The sequence below is a fragment of the Phaseolus vulgaris genome, chromosome 3, assembly GCF_051622355.1.
Source record: "Phaseolus vulgaris cultivar YP4 chromosome 3, ASM5162235v1, whole genome shotgun sequence".
Lineage (NCBI taxonomy): Eukaryota > Viridiplantae > Streptophyta > Magnoliopsida > Fabales > Fabaceae > Phaseolus > Phaseolus vulgaris.
The window spans coordinates 46,736,555-46,754,533 of NC_143500.1; the positions used below are offsets into that span (position 1 = coordinate 46,736,555).

General features: G+C 28.4%; 3 protein-coding genes across 6 annotated transcripts; 1 reads left to right on the forward strand and 2 right to left on the reverse strand.

Moving 5' to 3' along the window:
- On the forward strand, positions 1-3,671 carry LOC137808108 (phosphatidylglycerophosphate phosphatase PTPMT2). 2 transcript variants are annotated; one of them, XM_068609059.2, is made up of 7 exons: positions 84-249; positions 474-693; positions 1,433-1,555; positions 2,247-2,340; positions 2,645-2,727; positions 2,821-2,910; positions 3,123-3,671. In XM_068609059.2, exons 2-7 carry the CDS (start codon positions 499-501, stop codon positions 3,498-3,500), a joined length of 963 nt encoding a protein of 320 aa, XP_068465160.2. In that variant the 5' UTR covers positions 84-249; positions 474-498; the 3' UTR covers positions 3,501-3,671. The 2 variants fall into 2 exon arrangements, with proteins under 2 accessions (XP_068465159.2, XP_068465160.2); XM_068609058.2 differs by having other exon boundaries at positions 1-693.
- A 1,137-nt stretch (positions 3,672-4,808) lies between these two features.
- Positions 4,809-8,194, reverse strand: LOC137808109 (deSI-like protein At4g17486). 3 transcript variants are annotated; one of them, XR_016519217.1, is made up of 5 exons: positions 8,063-8,194; positions 7,472-7,717; positions 5,753-6,040; positions 5,443-5,536; positions 4,809-5,201 (listed from the first exon to the last, which is right to left on the reverse strand). XR_016519217.1 is itself a non-coding variant. In XM_068609060.2 (5 exons), the coding sequence occupies exons 2-5, from the start codon at positions 7,623-7,625 to the stop codon at positions 5,050-5,052; spliced, it is 675 nt and encodes a 224-aa protein (XP_068465161.2). In that variant the 5' UTR covers positions 7,626-7,717; positions 8,063-8,194; the 3' UTR covers positions 4,809-5,049. The 3 variants fall into 3 exon arrangements, 2 of the variants coding, with proteins under 2 accessions (XP_068465161.2, XP_068465162.2); XM_068609060.2 differs by having other exon boundaries at positions 5,443-5,523; XM_068609061.2 differs by lacking the exon at positions 8,063-8,194 and adding an exon at positions 7,910-8,049 and having other exon boundaries at positions 5,443-5,523.
- Positions 8,195-14,194: 6,000 nt separating this feature from the next.
- Positions 14,195-17,679, reverse strand: NUDT8 (nudix hydrolase homolog 8). The gene is made up of 10 exons (XM_068609062.2): positions 17,410-17,679; positions 17,184-17,322; positions 16,540-16,820; positions 16,194-16,259; positions 15,842-15,979; positions 15,669-15,746; positions 15,467-15,517; positions 15,306-15,340; positions 14,917-15,025; positions 14,195-14,551 (listed from the first exon to the last, which is right to left on the reverse strand). The coding sequence occupies exons 2-10, from the start codon at positions 17,320-17,322 to the stop codon at positions 14,348-14,350; spliced, it is 1,101 nt and encodes a 366-aa protein (XP_068465163.2). The 5' UTR covers positions 17,410-17,679; the 3' UTR covers positions 14,195-14,347.
- Between the last annotated feature and the right edge of the window lie 300 nt (positions 17,680-17,979).

Genomic DNA, 17,979 nt, shown 5'->3' on the forward strand with positions numbered 1-17,979 from the left:
AATACGATTTGGGGAAGAATTTGGGGAAACCTGTGATCTGTCTTATGAGTATCTGTCTCTTTGTTAGCAAAACTCACCTAACAGGAAAATCCCTAAAGGCGGTGACTTTCGTGTCATTCTCTCCGAGATTTTCACCTTCTTTGCATCATAATCGTCTTTTCTCCCCTCTTTCTCTCTTGCATCATTTACTTTCGGGTGAACAGAGTTTGTTGAGACAAAGAGTCAATTTCTTGTTCTCCTAGATCCTGGGTTAGAGATTCCATTTCCCAACTTTCTCTCTTATTCGATTCTTTTCCCTTATAATTTTCCTTCCTGGGGACAATTTTTTCCTCCCTTGGTCTCTCATCGGGTTTCCTCGTCCCGAACAATCAACCTTTTGAAACATAACATGGGGAATTTTGAAATTATAATTGTGGTTTATACGATAGGTATTTGTTAATTAGATTTTTTTTTACTACCTGGGTGCCCTGTAGTTGTTTCGTGATTTGGAAGTGAGTTATGCATTTAGAGGAATTGAAGGGGGGTGACATAGGAGAAGGTGAGGAGGTAGGAGGGTTGACGTCAGTGGGTTATGATGCAAAGAGGGTATTGGTTGGAGCAGGTGCTCGTGTGCTATTCTACCCAACCCTTTTTTACAATGTTGTCAGGAATAAGGTTCAGGCTGAGTTTCGATGGTGGGATAAGGTCGATGAGGTATGATTTCTGCTTTTGAGCTTAACTATGTCTTGAATCATGTTACGTTATTTTGTGTTGTGTTTGTTTTCTTCTTCAATTTAGTTATGTCACAATGGTTTTACATGAAATCCGACAAATTTAATGTGTATGTGTAGAGGAAAAATACTTGCGGGTTAAAAAGATTGTTCCTTTTTTTTATAAAATTTATTGGATAAGCCTGTTATGTGATTCTTATGCTTTTGTTTGGTCATGTATAAAATAATGTTTAGTTGCTTTGAGTGTTTGGTTATATCTTCAATTTGAATGTTTTACATGCACTGCGACAAATTTAATGTGTATGCGATTATCAACTCATAGAGGGAAAGTGCTTATGGGTTAAAAACATTGTACTTTTTATTAACATTGATTGAAGATGTCAACTGGGCTTTATCATTTCTTTTTTCTTGTTATGGTTTTATTGAGATGATGATGCAACTTGTGGACCGGAGATCATATCTTGTGATAACATTACCGTATATGGAGAAGGGGTATTGGGGGTTTAGAATATTAATTGTTTGATGTAGAAACTCGTCTTAACTCATTGCATATATAATTTGAACTGTGAAACTATTAAATGATTATACTTTGGCCTTGAGAGGAAGTGTCTCATTTTCTTTTTAACTAATATGACATTTTAAAAATTGACTCTATATAAAGTTGTCTTTTGTTATTTGTGGGACACAAGGTTGATCCTAAATTTTATGCACTTAATTTTCAGTTCATATTGTTAGGCGCTGTTCCATTTCCTATAGATGTTCCACACTTGAAGGAGCTTGGTGTTCGTGGGGTCATCACATTGAATGAGTCATATGAAACTTTGGTTCCGACAACATTATATTATGTGAGTTTAATCTGTGTTTTTATTTCTGGTTAAGGTATTAATTAAAGGTTGATTTTCATTGTTGTTTATCACCCACCTTTCTAAGTAAATCCTTTTGACTACTTCATTTTATATCTAAATGATATTGAATTATAAATTTGTAAATTGTGAAATTTGAGAGTTAAGTTCATAGATTTTGTTGTCATAGAAATTTGACGATGATTAATTTGCTTTGTTGTCTTTGCAATTTCCAAAAGGTAATCAAACATTGATTATGGAATAAAACACATATTATGGTTAAATGAACCAAATATTACTTGGAAATGGTTTATAGGATACTAAACCCTGAGGCAACTTGTGAATTAGAGGCAACATTGCTACTATTAACTTACAGCATTTTTTTAGTTTAATGCTTATGTGTGTATCGTGGTTTTTATGATAAGTTTAGAATATAAAACTTTTACGAGTGACTTTAATTTTACTGTGAATCATTGTGTTCTAGTATGCAATGTGCTTTAAGATATTTAGGGTACAACACTTATTTGTGCAACATAATAGTTAGACTAGTTCTTCGCCAACATTTGTGTTCCTAATGCATTGTGTTATATTTTAATTGCGTGGGTTATGTACACATAACATCTTGGGTGTTTTCGTGACCTCAAAAGTTTATGTATGAAATTTTATCGTAATTTCTTCTTGTTAAACTTGACAGACTCACGGAATTAACCACTTAGTGATCCCTACTAGAGATTACTGTTTTGCTCCTTCATTGCATGACATACGACGTGCTGTGAATTTCATACATGGTGAGTATTATGAAAAATGATTAGACATATTCATGTGACTTTCTTTATGTGGGACAAGTTTGATTATTGATTTTAAGTTATTTGTAAAATGTTGCATACTGTGACGAACAGAATGGGAACATTATGAATTAATTTCAGTAGTTGCATGTTCAACATTTCTTATTCTTTTTATGTTGTATTCCTTTTCTGCATTCTGAAGTATTTCGATCACTTTTATGATGTATTCCTTTTCTCTTCATATATAATTTAGGTAATACACCGTTTGTAATTATTTTGACCTTTTCCATTTCTTTTTTTAATGAAGAAAACGCATTATCTGGACACACTACATATGTGCATTGCAAAGCTGGACGTGGTCGCAGCACAACTATTGTTATTTGTTATCTGGTTGGTTTCATAACTTGAAAATGAGGGAACAGCAGATCAAAATTTGTATTATTATTGGCTAATATTGTTCTTATTTGTTGAACTTCTGTGTAGGTGCACCACAAAATGATGGCACCTGGTGATGCATATGATTATCTGAAATCAATTCGACCAAGAGTGCTTCTAGCTTCCTCTCAGTGGCAAGTAAGTGTGTGATGTATCTTTCAATTATTGTCATTGTTGATTTTGAAGTTTTAAAGACTTCATATCTTCAATTTTCCTAACATCATTTGGTGTATTAAACCATGAAATAGAACTTTATATTTTCTGTGATTTTGGACTGAACACTTAATTAGTTTTGAAAAACTATTTATAGTAATGTTAATCGTCATATAATTTAATTGCTGACATTTCAGGTTGTCCAAGAGTACTACCACCATATTATGGTGAGGAGGGCTGTTGGATGTGCTCCTACAACGAATCTATTAGTAAAGGCTTCTGAAGGGGCAATAGGTTCACGAGATCTTGTGATATTTGATGACAATTCTGTAGTCATGGTAACTGGGTCAGATTTAGAAGGTTACGACCCAAGTAATCAATCAAGAACTGTGGCAAGTGAAATATGGGCAGATTTAAGTGTTGTGTATCGTGTACGAGTTGCTGGACAAGCGGCATTGGAGAGAATATCATGCCTTTGGCTACGATATGGTACTACTACTAACCACAATATTTTTACTGAGAAACCAAGCAATCATCACTTGGGAGAAATTAATGTTGATATCCACATGTACTGAAAAATAAGTCATGTTTTCCCTTTTTTTGGTCTAAAGGGCTGTATATTTTGTCTAACTCATTTTCCTCTGTATATTCCATTGTTTGCTCATTTGGGTCAGTCAATGAATGTACCTTGTTTATATGGATGTCATGTTTGCTTGTCAAGGTAGCCATTCCAAATTTTAAGAAAACCTTCTTGCAAGCTTATCATGGATGCAGTGCTTCGAAAAAAAATGAATGTAAGAGGGCTATCAACTTACACTTGTGGGAGTATAATCGGAATTCCTACTCTATTTCTTTTAATTAAAAATGGTGTGACTTTTCTATGTTTAAGAATATAACTTTTCACTTGCCATAATTTGAAATGCAACCATCAATTTTTAGGTTATTACCAATTTTTCTTATGCTCCACCCATCATCTCCTTTATGATTGACAAAAATCCTTTGAGCAGTTCTATGCTTCTTGGTTGGAGCCTACTTGGTTTGTGAATCTAGGTTAAGGCTATACTGGATTGGTGTAAGAGAACGAAGTGAAGCGAATTGGACTATAATAAAGATAGATTGGATGGAGATGAACCGGATTCGGGTTTTTTCATTGTTTGAAATTTGAGTATCTATAATAAAATCGATTGTGTGACTGTCTTTAAACTATAAAATCGAGATTTCTTTAAAATATATCATAATTTATATACTTTTTATTCTGGTTGGTTATTGTTACTGTAAACTGTTTGATGCCTGGGAGAAAAACAAAATGAGGTGCGAAATAGGGTGAGATAAGAAACAGGCATAGGAAACTCAGAAAAATGAGGTGAAATAAATGTTATTCTTAATCAACATTGTAATTTAGAAAACATAAATAGCTATATTAATTTGCTCTACCCTTCATTCCATCTCCTACCATTCCACTAAGCATAACCAAATTTTGTGTATACTTTAGATGTTAGCCTTATCAGTTGATAACAAATTGTATCTGAACCTACTGTGTAATAACTTCAATATTTTCGTTTCACCTTTCAGAACACTAATGGTAGTTTAGCTGCTTATTTTCTTTTTAAATGACAACTATCATCAAATATTGTTTTACACTTATCAATACAATCATGGGTTTTCTCATAACATCACGCTTTTACCTACAAATTGCATTGCACTACTAACTAACGACAAATAACAATCTTTTTGTAAAATAGTTCTTTTAACTAGTACAAAATTAAATAAGGGAAACTAATCCCATCTAATTTTATAAATATATACCATGCTATGTACTTTTTTCAATACTAATTTATAATCATCATCTTATCAACACCAAAGAAGAAGCAGAAGAGGTTACATTAACAATAAAATTGGCGATATGCTTGAACAATAGAAAAAAATATGTTTGTATCTTAGTTAATATTATATCTACAAGAGATTCACTTCATTTTGATACATACACAATCATACAAACAAACTATCATTTTTATAATACAAACACATGGTTGTTAAGCCAAGTCATTTGATAAAACCTTGAAAGCTAATTCACAAATATAGTGAAAGGAAGGAAGAATAAGATTGGTAAGTAATAAAAGGAAATCATAAGAGGTCCCGTGCAAGAGTCATTGGGTTTTCATTTATAATGGTCACATCTCTACTATTTGGAGAAGTTATCAGATGGCGATTGGAGGAATCCTTTTCTTCACTCTCATCTGAGTCAGTAAGATCATCATATTCTGATCCTTCATCATCTGTAGTCATAAATGTTTAAACCTTTAGTATAAGCAGTTGATTCAATATTCTGAACCAATATTTTGTTTTTAATGAATCACATGAGAGTTCATTTTTTGTTTTCATTTTCATTAACAAGTAATAAAATTCTGTGACATCCATAATATATATTTCTTTCACAGACAGCTACCAATAAAATAAATCTGAAAGAGAGCTTAGAGTGTAAAATAGTGAGACAGAATTGTTATCTTCATAACTTACCAGAAAGATCAAGATGTTCAGGGAGATGTCTAACAGCAGCAACCTGAAGACTTTCAGGCAGAAGACAGTTACAGAAAGAACCTGGAATTTCAAACTGAATGTGGTCACGTTACAACTACAATACCACTCTGACAAAACTTATTTCCACAATAATATGAAAATTTATTTTGTGCATCCACTGCAAAATGTAATTTAAAGCATATACAGGGACACTTATATGAGCATGTTGAATTCATAGTAAATATGCAGAGAGACAAAAAAAAATGAAAGTTATCTACTACCAAAGTAATGATGCAAAGAGAATTCTCACCGACACGAGCCAATCGATTTATCCATGCTGGAATAGGCTTTCCAGTTAGTTCTTGACAAACTTCATCAGTAAAATGGTTGCAATTCTTAGCAATCAAATGATAACTGTCTCCATGATATTTTGAAGAAAGGCACTCCATGAAAGAACGAAATTCTGAACCAGACATATTAGTGCTACCTAACAATATTGAACGTCTAAAGATGAAACCAGGACAATTCCTAGGTTCCACCTCAAATATACCACTTGTTGGGTACTCATGTGCTCCAAATCCATATTCCATACCATGCACTATTCATCAAAACAATTTGCTAAAGTCAGTTTAAGAGTGTAATAAAATAACAAAGCAACACTCATCAATAATTTGTTGGAAAATGTGGTGCTACACTCTCATAAAATACTCTCTAAATCATTTTTTTTAATTAGTAACTTTTACATATATTTTTGTAACTGCTAAGTTGACAATATAAAAAGGTTTCAAATTCTAAAGGAGGTTTTTTAAGAAAAAATGTCAGTATGAAATTTAATAAAGAAGATTTCTACTTATCTTTTGGGATTCCTCACCTATTGAAGAATAGTTTATTTACAAATTCAAATTTATAATCACTTCTTCATTTCTATAACTATTTAGTTATTGAACTTATGTTCAATGTCTTTTTCTATGATTCGTCTATTATTAAGAACTATTTCATAATTGAGGTTGGTATAATTCCAATTCAATAACCATCAACTCTTGATAATAAAAATAGATTGTGTTTTTGTGTAAATATCTTTTTATGAATGCTTATGAAGTTATGACTATTTTTTTTATTTTTTTTCTCCTAAGGGGAGGTTATAGTTCAAAGTTGGAACAAAGAGTTTATCACTTGCAAAATTAGGATTAAATTAAATTAGAAATTAATGTTGAATAAGAAGAAATTTTAAAAGAAAATGATCACTTTAGGAAAATGTTTCTAATACACTAATGGTTTGATTCCTAAAATATTATTTTAAATATAATTTAGCTTCATTCTTTATTCTGTTTAAATTATAAACAAAAAAACACATTCTTTCTTTATTCTTAACTCAATATATACTTAATTGACTGCACTACTAGTAAACCATTAAACATGTGAGGACAATATTTTACTTTTCATTTCATTACTTGTAGACTGACTAAAATAACTCATAAGAAATCATATAAAGATAATTGATATCTAATTAGAGAGTGAAAGATGTTATTTTACTAAGGAGGTATAAACTTCTTACCCTAAAGTCATATGTATCACCAATCTTGGTACTAAGTTTACAATTTCAATTAATGCATTTCCATATTAATCAGGTACTTTTTATCATGTTAATATGAAGCATCGTGATGAATGTAAATTTCATACTAGTTTAAAGACCAAAAATATTCAAAGAAAAATACCATATACCAACCATTTTAAGTAACATGAATATCCTTTTTTTTAACCATCATACTACATTGTTAAAGGTTTATCACTAACTAAGGTAGTTTATATGGACCTTGCTCAATTAAAAATCAAAGCTACAAACCATATTAGAAATAATACAAGAAACCTCTATTGATGAGAGGACAAACTATTGTCTAGTAATGCATTCTTGGTTGATCAAATACCCACAATAACTTCATTAACATTATAAATTATAACAAACAAAACTTAATTCTCAATCAAAACAAAAAAGTAGAGGAAGTAGATTATAGAGATCGCACAAACAAACCTTCTATGCCTGAATGAAAAACTCCAACACCAAAGAGGTAAAGATAGTTGTTGGCAGGTGTAAGATCATACACATTGAGATGCACCATATGACGTTTCTTTTTCTCTCTATCTTCCACCATTTCCAAGCTCGACTTCAAGGGGAACTCCGACATCGTCTGTGTTTTTCTACCTCCCTTCTCTCTCAATTCCCCAAATTACATTTTCAACGTTATAATTTCATCTTCTTCGCCCTACGAAGACAATCCTGAAAAATTGTAATAAAAAACATCATTTTATACATGCACATCAAAACCCCTTTTACAAAAATATAACATACGACGAATGGGAAGTGGAAAATCTTTTATTTTCATATGGTTTTTATCTACGATAATTGAAGAGATAAAAAAAAAACTTAATTAAAATTGTTGCTTTTTTTTCAAACTAAGAAAATGCAGACCAGATTAAGGGTTCGTGTGCCTTTGTTGAGGAAATTGAATAGGATAAACATAAATATGAAGAATAAAATATGAATTGATGAAAAGAGCAATAGATCCAAAAAAATGAGAAAGGGGAATGAGAGAAATATAGAGAATGAAGGAGAGAATCTTACGAAGGGGGAAGAGGGAGGAAAGTGGAGGGAAGGGAGAGGGTAGAGCTTGAAAATTCAACAACAATTTGGGGTGCAATTTGAATAAAAGAATGTGAGGTAAGTACTTAATCATCAAGCCTAAATTAAAATGTTAGAATCTCAGAAAGGATCTCTCTACAATAAAGCCTTTCTCACCAAAGACAGACAAAACAAAAACTGTTCTAAATAATTTATTATTTTCATAAATATTTTTTTTAACTGGCTAATCAGTTTTATTTTATTATTACTTTATACGTGGTTGTTTGATCCTATTTTGATAAGTTATTTAGTTAAATAAATGACATGAAACATTATGTGTCTCAATTCCCTGTCTAGCACTATTTACCTCTTTATTTCTCTATCTAACATTTTTTTGGTTTTATTTCCCTATCTAGCACCATTTTGTTTTTATTTCCCTATCTAGCACTCTTTTATTTTTTATTTCACTATCTAACACCATTTTAAAAATAAATAAATAAATAATAAATTATTATTTTTTTAATAATTTTAATTTTGAATGCATTAAAAAATAAATATTTTTAATGTTTAAAATAATTAGAAATATAATTAATGAATAAATAAATGAGTTTTTACAAAATAAAAATAAAAAAGTAATAAATTAAAAATGTTTAGTTTAAAATTATTTTTTTTAAATGAAGAAAATAAAAATTAAACTATACAACAACATAAAAGTTGAATCTATAAATATAAATTAGTATTTATTTTTATTATTATTGATGATGTAATCATGTTAATTTCAAGTAAAAAATACAAGACATATCTATAAAAAAAACCAAAGTCAATTAGTATTAATTAATAGTGGACACATAAATAATATTGAAGTGTTTACCTAAATGCAAAATTCTAAAAAAAACTAATACAAATGTTACACTTAATGCTTAAAAATGAGACCAAAAAAATAAGTATAAAACCAGCAACAATAAAATAAAAACAAAAAATAGATATAAATAAAGAATGACAGAAAAAAAAAACAACTAAAAACATAAAAGATATAAAATAAAGGCAAAACAAAATAAGATAAAGATAAAAGATATAAAAAAAATTCAAACAAGATAAAGATAAGAGATATAAGGCGATATTAAATAAGTATATGTTGATCATAAAAAGAAAAATAAATAAAAGATGATCATTCATTTGATATTTTCTTCAGTGGTACATTAAATAATTTGTGCAAAATGAAACATAATTAATTACGAGAATTGCACACTCCAGTAATTTTTTTTTATAATTTTAATTTTGAATGCATTAAAAAAAATATTTTTAGTATTTAAAATAGTTAGAAATATAATTAATGAATAAAAACATAAATAGAAATAAATAAAGAATGACAGAAAAAATAATAATAACTAGAAACATATTAAATGAATGATCATCTCTCATTTATTCTCCTTTTTATGATCAACATATACTTATTTAGTATCGTCTTATATCTCTTATATTTATCATGTTTTGATTTTTTTGATTTTTTTTATATTTTTTATCTTTATCTTATTTTGTTTTTCCTTTATTTTATACCTTTTATGTTTTTAGTTATTATTATTTTTTCTGCAATCTTTATTTATTTATTTATGGTTTTTGTTTTTATTTTACTGTTGTTGTTTTTATTTTCTAGACTTATTTATTTTTGCATTTTTTTTTCTCATTTTTAAGCATTAAGTGTAACATTTGTATTAGCTTTTTTTAGAATTTTCCATTTAGGTAAACACTTCAATATTATTTATGTGTCCACTATTAATTAATACTTTGACTTTGGTTTTTTTTAAAAATATGTCCTGTATTTTTTACTTGAAATTAACATGATTACATCATCAATAATAATAAAAATAAATACTAATGTATGTTTATAGATCAACTTTTATGTTGTTGTAGAGTTTAATTTTTTATTTTCTTCATTTAAAAAAAAATAATTTTAAACTAAACATTTTTAATTTATTACTTTTTTGTTTTTATTTTGTAAAAACTCATTTATTTATTCATTAATTATATTTCTAATTATTTTAAACATTAAAAATATTTATTTTTTAATGCATTCAATGTAGCATTAAGTGTAGCATTTGCATTAGCTTTTTTTTAGAATTTTGCATTTAGGGTAGACACTTCAATATTATTTATGTGTTCATTATTAATTAATACTAATTGACTTTGGTTTTTTAATAATTATGTTCTGTATTTTTTACTCGAAATTAACATGATTATATCATCAATAATAATAAAAATAAATACTAATTTATGTTTATAGATTCAACTTTTATGTTGTTGTATAGTTTAATTTTTTATTTTCTTCATTTAAAAAAAAAAATAATTTTAAACTAAACATTTTTAATTTATTACTTTTTTATTTTTATTTTGTAAAAATTCATTTATTTATTCATTAATTATATCTCTAATTATTTTAAACATTAAAAATATTTATTTTTTAATGCATTCAAAATTAAAATTATTAAAAAAATAATAATAATTTATTTATTTATTTTTAAAATGGTGCTAGATAGGGAAATAAAAAATAAAAAAATGCTAGATAGGGAAATAAAAACAAAAGGGTGCTAGATAGGAAAATAAAGATGTAAATGGTGCTAGATAGGGAATTTATCCACATTATGTGATGAGAATAATTTTTTATATGTAAATTTTTTATATTATTATTATTATTATTAATATATTTTTATTCTTCTTATTATTAATATTAATAAGAAGAATTAAATCGTAGCTATTGACCTTTGTATTATTATGATGATAGATAATACATTTACTCATTATATGCATATTATTCCGTACTTAATACACCTAATCACTATATACAATAAATTTCTGCATATCATTATTATTATCATACATATTATTATATTATTACTATTATGCATACTATTAATATTCTAAATAGTTTTATTATTGTTATTGTTGTTAATATTGTTATTAATAATAACAACATTAATACATATAATAAAAAATAAAAAAACACACTTGATTACATATGAATTATGTTAGTATATAATGTTCATAGTCATTATATATGGTTTATGAGTGGAACACTACCGCAGCTAATCATTATATAAAAATTATTTTTTATATATCATTATTATTTTTATTATTATTATTAATATCATATTATTATCAATATTAATAATACTATATTTATTATTATATTTATATTATTATTATTATTATTAATAATAGTAATAATATTAATATTATTTTTTATTAATATTATTTTTATAAATAAAATTTCTAATAATAATATTATCAATAATAATAATAATATTAATATCATCATAATTATAATATACAAATATTATTATTATTATTTATATGACAATAAAGTATATTTGATGTACTGATTGATTATATATATTCTGACATAAATTTGATTCTCTTTAAGAATCAAATAAAAAAAACCAATTTTCTATTATCAGAATTAAATATTTAATATTCTATGTTCTGTATAATTGGGAATGAAAATAATGAATGATATAATTTATAAGGGCGGACCTAATAATTTTCTCATAAAATTTAATGAACAATTATATTAATAATACGTAATATTATAAGTTTTTTACTTTAATTTATAATATTCCTTTTAAAAAAATATCATTAAGTTAACAAATTATGTGTGTGAAAATTCTATATCCGTATATATATTATTTATGGGCAACATGTGTATAACAGTTATTTACATTATTTACTCAAAAGTTGTAGTGTAGGCGTGTTAGAATTCCTGTGCGTTATTATTACATATATTATTTATTTTTGAGTTTTTAGTGTGTGCTATTGAACATGTTTAATGAATTCCTTGATATAAATAAACCAAAAAGTTAAAAGAAATCTATTATTAAAAAGATCCTACATGATACATCCTTTTTCAGATAAAAAAAAAATGTATTAAAAATAGTTTTTTCAAGGTAAAATTATGAATTCTGAAATAGAGTCAAATAAATTTCTAACTAAAATATGTGAAATATAATTAAATAAATTTAAAAAATATAAAAGTATGAGTTTCTTGAAATTTATGCTATCAAAATATTAAGTATTAGTTTTTTTAAATACTGCAATATCGTGAAGAAAAAGGAAGAAGATTTAAGAGAGTGAATTTGAAGTGATTTGAGAAAAAAAAATGAGATTGTTTAGATTAAGGTATGTTAGAGTAGATTTATAACGAAAGTTTATTGAAATGTGTGAGTGATAGGATGGTGGTAAAGAAATTTTTAATTTTTAAAAAATGTATAAGATGTAAGTTTTCAAATTTAACCTTATCTTTAAAAATATTTAATATAAAAAATATTTATTTTTATTGAATAATTTTATTTTTATTATAAATACATTAAAAAAATATTTTCATAAAATTAAATTTAAATTAATTTTTATTATTATTATTATTTAATAAATTTATTTTAATTATTATTAATTATGTAATTTATATTTATATTTATTATTTTTTTTTATAATTTATTATTATTATTGTAATATATATAAAGTGTTATTTTATATGTATAAATAATTTTTATTTTTTAGATAATATTATATAAGTTTTTGTTAGTTTTTTTTTGCCTTTCTTCGATGTACATTGAAGAATGTTTTTACTCTTCTCCTGCAAGTACTTGTTTTTTTCTTGTCACAACTCACAATTGAACAGATACAAGCGCATAAACAAAGCCTAAAAATGGTATAGAAGAAAAAGTTTAAAAAACTTTTGTAAAGAGTAGATCTTATAAATATCCCACACGAATCATAATTTAAGGGAACTTCTTTGTTTTTATATTATGTCTCGACAATAAAAAAAAAATGTTATATGAATTTTTTGTCAAACTTTTTGATAGTTACGCTTTTATACTATTTGGTATGGTACCACATGCATTTTGTCACCAAAAAAAAAACTAATTGCAAAATTTTTGTGTAAACACAATAAAATTGAGAAGTAACATGTGATTTCTGTCCTTGACATGACCCTACTTCTATTTGTTCTATCCATCTAATATCTGGAGATACTTAGTTTTGAAATTAGATAACATTTACTTTAAATAAAGATATTTTCAAATTATACGTTGTACAGTATAAGAAGTATTTTATTATTTTCCAAAAAATGACACGAGAATACAAATTTCTATTATTTAATAAAATAAAATGGAAAAGTTGTTTAAAAGTAAAGAATAATATTTAAAGTAGTGGGTGTCATCATTGGAGAAATACAAAATTTAACATAATTTTGAATTAAGAGCATAAACTAGAGGGTCCAAAATTAGAAGCAATGATTATGTCCGTCCAAGACTGAAAGGGAATTGTTTTATTTTTAATAACTATTCACTGATTGCCTTTCTCGCATAACTACACGTCACTGCAAATCCTGCAGTTTAGGCCTCCAGATCAAATATTTAAAACTTAAACACAATAAATGCTTTATATAAAATAATCAAAATTCAAATTATTCCTAATACTTCAGATGTGTATAGATGGAACATCAAAGAAAATTCAGAAACGTAATTAATTTTTGTCAAATAGTTTGGCATCTATTATATACCTATTTAATCTAATTAGTATTATTTTGAATATAAACGTAGTATTGTTTCAATTTCACACGTGAAATGAATTTTGAAAACAAATCTTGTCGTTTTGGGCTTCCCTGTTCCTTTCACCAGCTACTAAAATTGCAACAGATAGAGAACGTGATATTCACGGGAAAAATCTCGCTGCCTGCTTTCCCAATGTCATACTCAGACTGGAAGACGTCTTCTTCAGCTACAGTAGTAACAAATTTATATTTTGGAGCTAAACATTGATGAATGTTGGATAACAACTAATACAATAAATTTAATAAACTCTAAGTAAATTTTAAAACTAACTCAATATTAAAATAAAATAGTATTTACACCGAATTATATCTTGTAAAACATCCAATAATATATTATGAATTGACTCTTATATTTAATAGATATGATATCTCCAATTAGTACCCGAGTTGATAGGTCTATGGCAATATTCATGAAGATCACCTATGCACTTCGTTTCTAACATGTTATTAGCCTTCAAATTTAACTGCTTCTGAGTTAATATAGTCATGTTGGTGTTCTTTGTGCAAGAATCATTGGTAATGTGGAACTGTGATGATGATGAAGCAGGAAAGATATTTATATACATAATAGGGATAAATTGTCACTTGCATGTTAACATACATATCGGATTGGATATCTGCAGTATAGTGGTTAGCTCGGTTGTTATACATTGAGCCAAGAAGCGTTATATGCTGCTTTTGAGTTCTCATTTTCCAACACAGTTATCTTCATTGTCGATGACATTGTAATACAAGGAAGATACCATGCCATCGAACTTTGAAACTACTTGATGAGTTGATAACCCACAGTATCGTTTCCCAAGACGAGCAATAAAGATATCTATGATCTTCCTGAACATGGAGTCTTCTTGGATGAGTGGTTGCTCTACAAACTCAACCAGGGGCATCCACTGCATCACATCACACAAGAGTTTTTGGAAATTCAGATCAGTTAAACTTTGAATGTAGCAAGATATCACACTTTCATCATCATTTGACAAAGTAATAGTCACATCATTATGGAAGATTTTTCTGCATCGACTTAGCGATGATTGCAAAACAAGGAAAAGGAAATATAACAAAGTTTTTTCTGTATAGATTTAGGGATGATTTCAAAACAAGGAAATGGAAAATTTAAAAATGAAGTTATGTTTTATTTATTGACTATTCCAAGTGAATGGAGAACAACAAACATAAGGAACTGCAAGGAGATGAGTTATCCACCTCCAAAAAAGTTTCTTTCCTTTAATTGTCATCATGAGTAAGAATATCTCACCTTTGCTGCTTCGATTTCAAGATCATCAACAATGATCTTAGATGACAGGGGTCTTAGCATGCAGATGAAGAACAAATCTGACTTCTCAAAGGCCACATTATGAGCATGCCTAGAATTGATGATGAAATTCATCAGATCTCGAAGAAAAAAACAAGAAAACTGCGGAAGTACTGGAATAAAAGGTAAATCAAATCATGTCGTACTCTGACCATGCTAGATTCTGTCACTAAGTAGTTTATTAGAAGAGAAACTCATCCAGTAATCCAATTACTATAAGTTATTTATGAATCAAGTATATACACAGAATGAATAGTTATAGTTTCAAAATGTATTTTCTTAAAGAAAATTTACACATTCATGATGGCTGGGAGTATGAACGGAGTTGTTACCTAAATGCTATGACTTCAATGAACTCTGTATCGACCTGCAACATAAAGCAGCTAGCATAAAAAGAAAGCCCCTTATAGAATTTAAACCTACGATACAACCCCATGAATAAATTCAATACCAATTTACACCCGAGGAAAACATAAAATTTCATCAAACTTACCCCAGTTTCCTCCTTCACTTCTCTTACTGCTCCAGTATATATCTCCTCTGCCTGAGATCAATTCAAACAGGTAAGTGATAAAGAATTCAAGTTGCAATATAATTACATAAATGTGATAACCATTCAACATCATCTCTAATTTAGTCTTACATTTCATTTCTAGAGCATTAAAGAAAATTCAGTGAAGGTACACGTTAAATACCTCAAGAATGAATCCAGTTGGTATCTTCCAAAGACCAAGAGTTGCTGGACAGCAGTGTTTCTCTTGTACTACAAGCACCTTTATAAATTTTAAACAGAAAATTACACAAATATCAGTGCCTGCCTGCATGATTCAAACGAGTTGCTTCTTTCTAAGGTTTATTATATTCATACTTCATTTTTGTCGTTGATGACAAATCCACCAACTCCAACTTGATGTGACGCATTCGCTGGAAGCATGCTGGGTCCTTCAGGAATCCAGTAAGTTAACATCACATATCCTGGTTCAGCATGGTGGTATTGGAAGCCCTCCTGAGACCAAAATGAGTTACTAATAAGTTCAACAACACAACTCTTCCATAAGTAAAAGTAAAGGCTGAACTAAATAGAGACAGATATCCATTGATCGTTTTCTACATTTTTGTGAACTTGTACAGGGTGAACAAGAACATACGGAAGGAAATCTCTCATTTGCATGTTATTTTCTTTATTTCGTGATTGGTAGACATGTGAAAAGTTGAATTACCTTAACAGCAACTGGAACGAGGTCAGATTGCTCTAACGGCAACTTAAGCCAAATTCCCTTTTTTCCCTGTAAATTATCAGATATCTTAATATATAACTTAGATATTGATGCCTTCACAGCGCAAACAAATGCAGTCTGAAAATAAAAGTAAATGGAAAATACTGATATGCCTTTTGTTTCCTCAAACAAGACTTATCGTGGAAGCCCTTCTTCCCCAATATATGCTAGCAATACGGATAAAATTTATTTTCAAAGGAAGAAATACCAGAATCACATTTAGAGGTGACTATTTTCCAAGTAGCATAGTTCATGTTAGGGAGGATGAAACCATGGACAGAGAATTTACCATCTTTTTCCACTGAAAGAGAGACAAACGCAACAAAGATGCGAAGGTATATGGGTTAGATGGTATCCTATCCGAATCAATGACAACTCCCCCATATTCATCATCAAAAGCATCAAGCACTCTCAGATTTCTGTGATAGAAGCTGGCACTTGATCCATTGGTTCCATTAATTCTACGGGAACTCGTTTCTGCTGCAAGATTATCTTGACCAACTGAACTACTTACAACTTTATTTGTGAAATAAGCGTTGTCCGAACCACTGTAAGTCCTCAGAAACAACCCTGAAATTAAACATTAGAAGGTATTAAACCCACATTCCTATTGGACCCCCAAAAAATCCAAAACAAAATAATCAAATTTTTCAAACAAGAAACATAACTTCCCACATTATTTGAAGTAGAGGAAAGGGGGCATCAATTAATAGTAAAAATGTCGACTTTAGAAACGAATAAACGAAATTAACGATGGCTTATGCCTACCTCATCAGCTAAAATCAGTTCAGATATTCAGTTTTACTGATTAGAAACTAAAAGAAGAAGCTCAAACTAACAAGCAGGTCCAGTATCATGAAAAAGAAATAGAAAAAATCAAAGGAAAAAATAAGAACAATAGAACCTCCAAGAATTTGGGTAACTGTAAGTTACCTCTGCGGCACTTGAAGTGGCTAGAAAGTTTAACTCCAACTTTGTGCCTGAAACCGGAGATCAAAGTGGAATAGGATCTTCCAACATTGGCAACATCAGATGTAGACACGGAACTAGAAGAGAACGGTTTCAGGTCCATCTAAATCAGAGGTCCGAACTCAACTCACAACCCAAATCTCAAACTGAATCACTGTCCAAATGTAAATATAATATAGATGGTACCCACGTATATTCTACAATCTTCACGAAATTCTAGGCAACCTTAGCACGTATCGAACCGTGACTTGACTAAAGAAACATCATGGTCATGGTCGTGATCATGGTCATGGGACTCATCGTTTTCTTCTGAGGCGGACTCTACCTTCTCTTCCAATGCTAGAGTGAAGAAGCTGATAATCCAAGTGGGTGCCAACAAATAATAGAAGATATAATTACAGCACAATCCACATTGGGACAAAGCTAGTTTTGACAGCACTTAGCTCATTAAATTGGTGGTGCATATTGAAAGATGCGTGATTATGAGTCATATAATGTCAGAAAAATCTACCAGAAACGCAACAAAATTGGAAGTTTGTTATAATAAAGTAATAAATGGAGAAAACGAGGGAAGTTATTTATTCAAGTTAATGATAGCGGAGTGCTCTATAGCATTCCAGACACTGTAATTAATTATTCTACCCTACACTTTCTAATTTTTACTTAATTAAATTTTCTCATAAATTTAAGTATTTGTATTAATTTTTTACTTATTTAAAATTTTAATATTTTAATTAAATATTTATTATTTAATTTTTAG

Excerpts from the sequence above, each read along its gene's own strand:
- LOC137808109 (XM_068609060.2), bottom strand. The coding sequence starts at position 7,625 with ATGTCGGAGTTCCCCTTGAAGTCGAGCTTGGAAATGGTGGAAGATAGA. Across the intron at positions 6,041-7,471 it reads TTTTCATTCAGGCATAGAAG|TGCATGGTATGGAATATGGA; the intron begins GTTTGTTTGTGC and ends TTTGATGAATAG. Across the intron at positions 5,202-5,442 it reads TGAACATCTTGATCTTTCTG|ATGATGAAGGATCAGAATAT; the intron begins GTAAGTTATGAA and ends TTATGACTACAG.
- NUDT8 (XM_068609062.2), bottom strand. The coding sequence starts at position 17,322 with ATGGACCTGAAACCGTTCTCTTCTAGTTCCGTGTCTACATCTGATGTT. Across the intron at positions 15,747-15,841 it reads TCATCAACGACAAAAATGAA|GTGCTTGTAGTACAAGAGAA; the intron begins GTATGAATATAA and ends AAATTTATAAAG. Across the intron at positions 15,341-15,466 it reads AAGTGAAGGAGGAAACTGGG|GTCGATACAGAGTTCATTGA; the intron begins GTAAGTTTGATG and ends TTTATGTTGCAG.
- LOC137808108 (XM_068609058.2), top strand. The coding sequence starts at position 499 with ATGCATTTAGAGGAATTGAAGGGGGGTGACATAGGAGAAGGTGAGGAG. Across the intron at positions 694-1,432 it reads GGTGGGATAAGGTCGATGAG|TTCATATTGTTAGGCGCTGT; the intron begins GTATGATTTCTG and ends CTTAATTTTCAG. Across the intron at positions 2,728-2,820 it reads CTATTGTTATTTGTTATCTG|GTGCACCACAAAATGATGGC; the intron begins GTTGGTTTCATA and ends ACTTCTGTGTAG.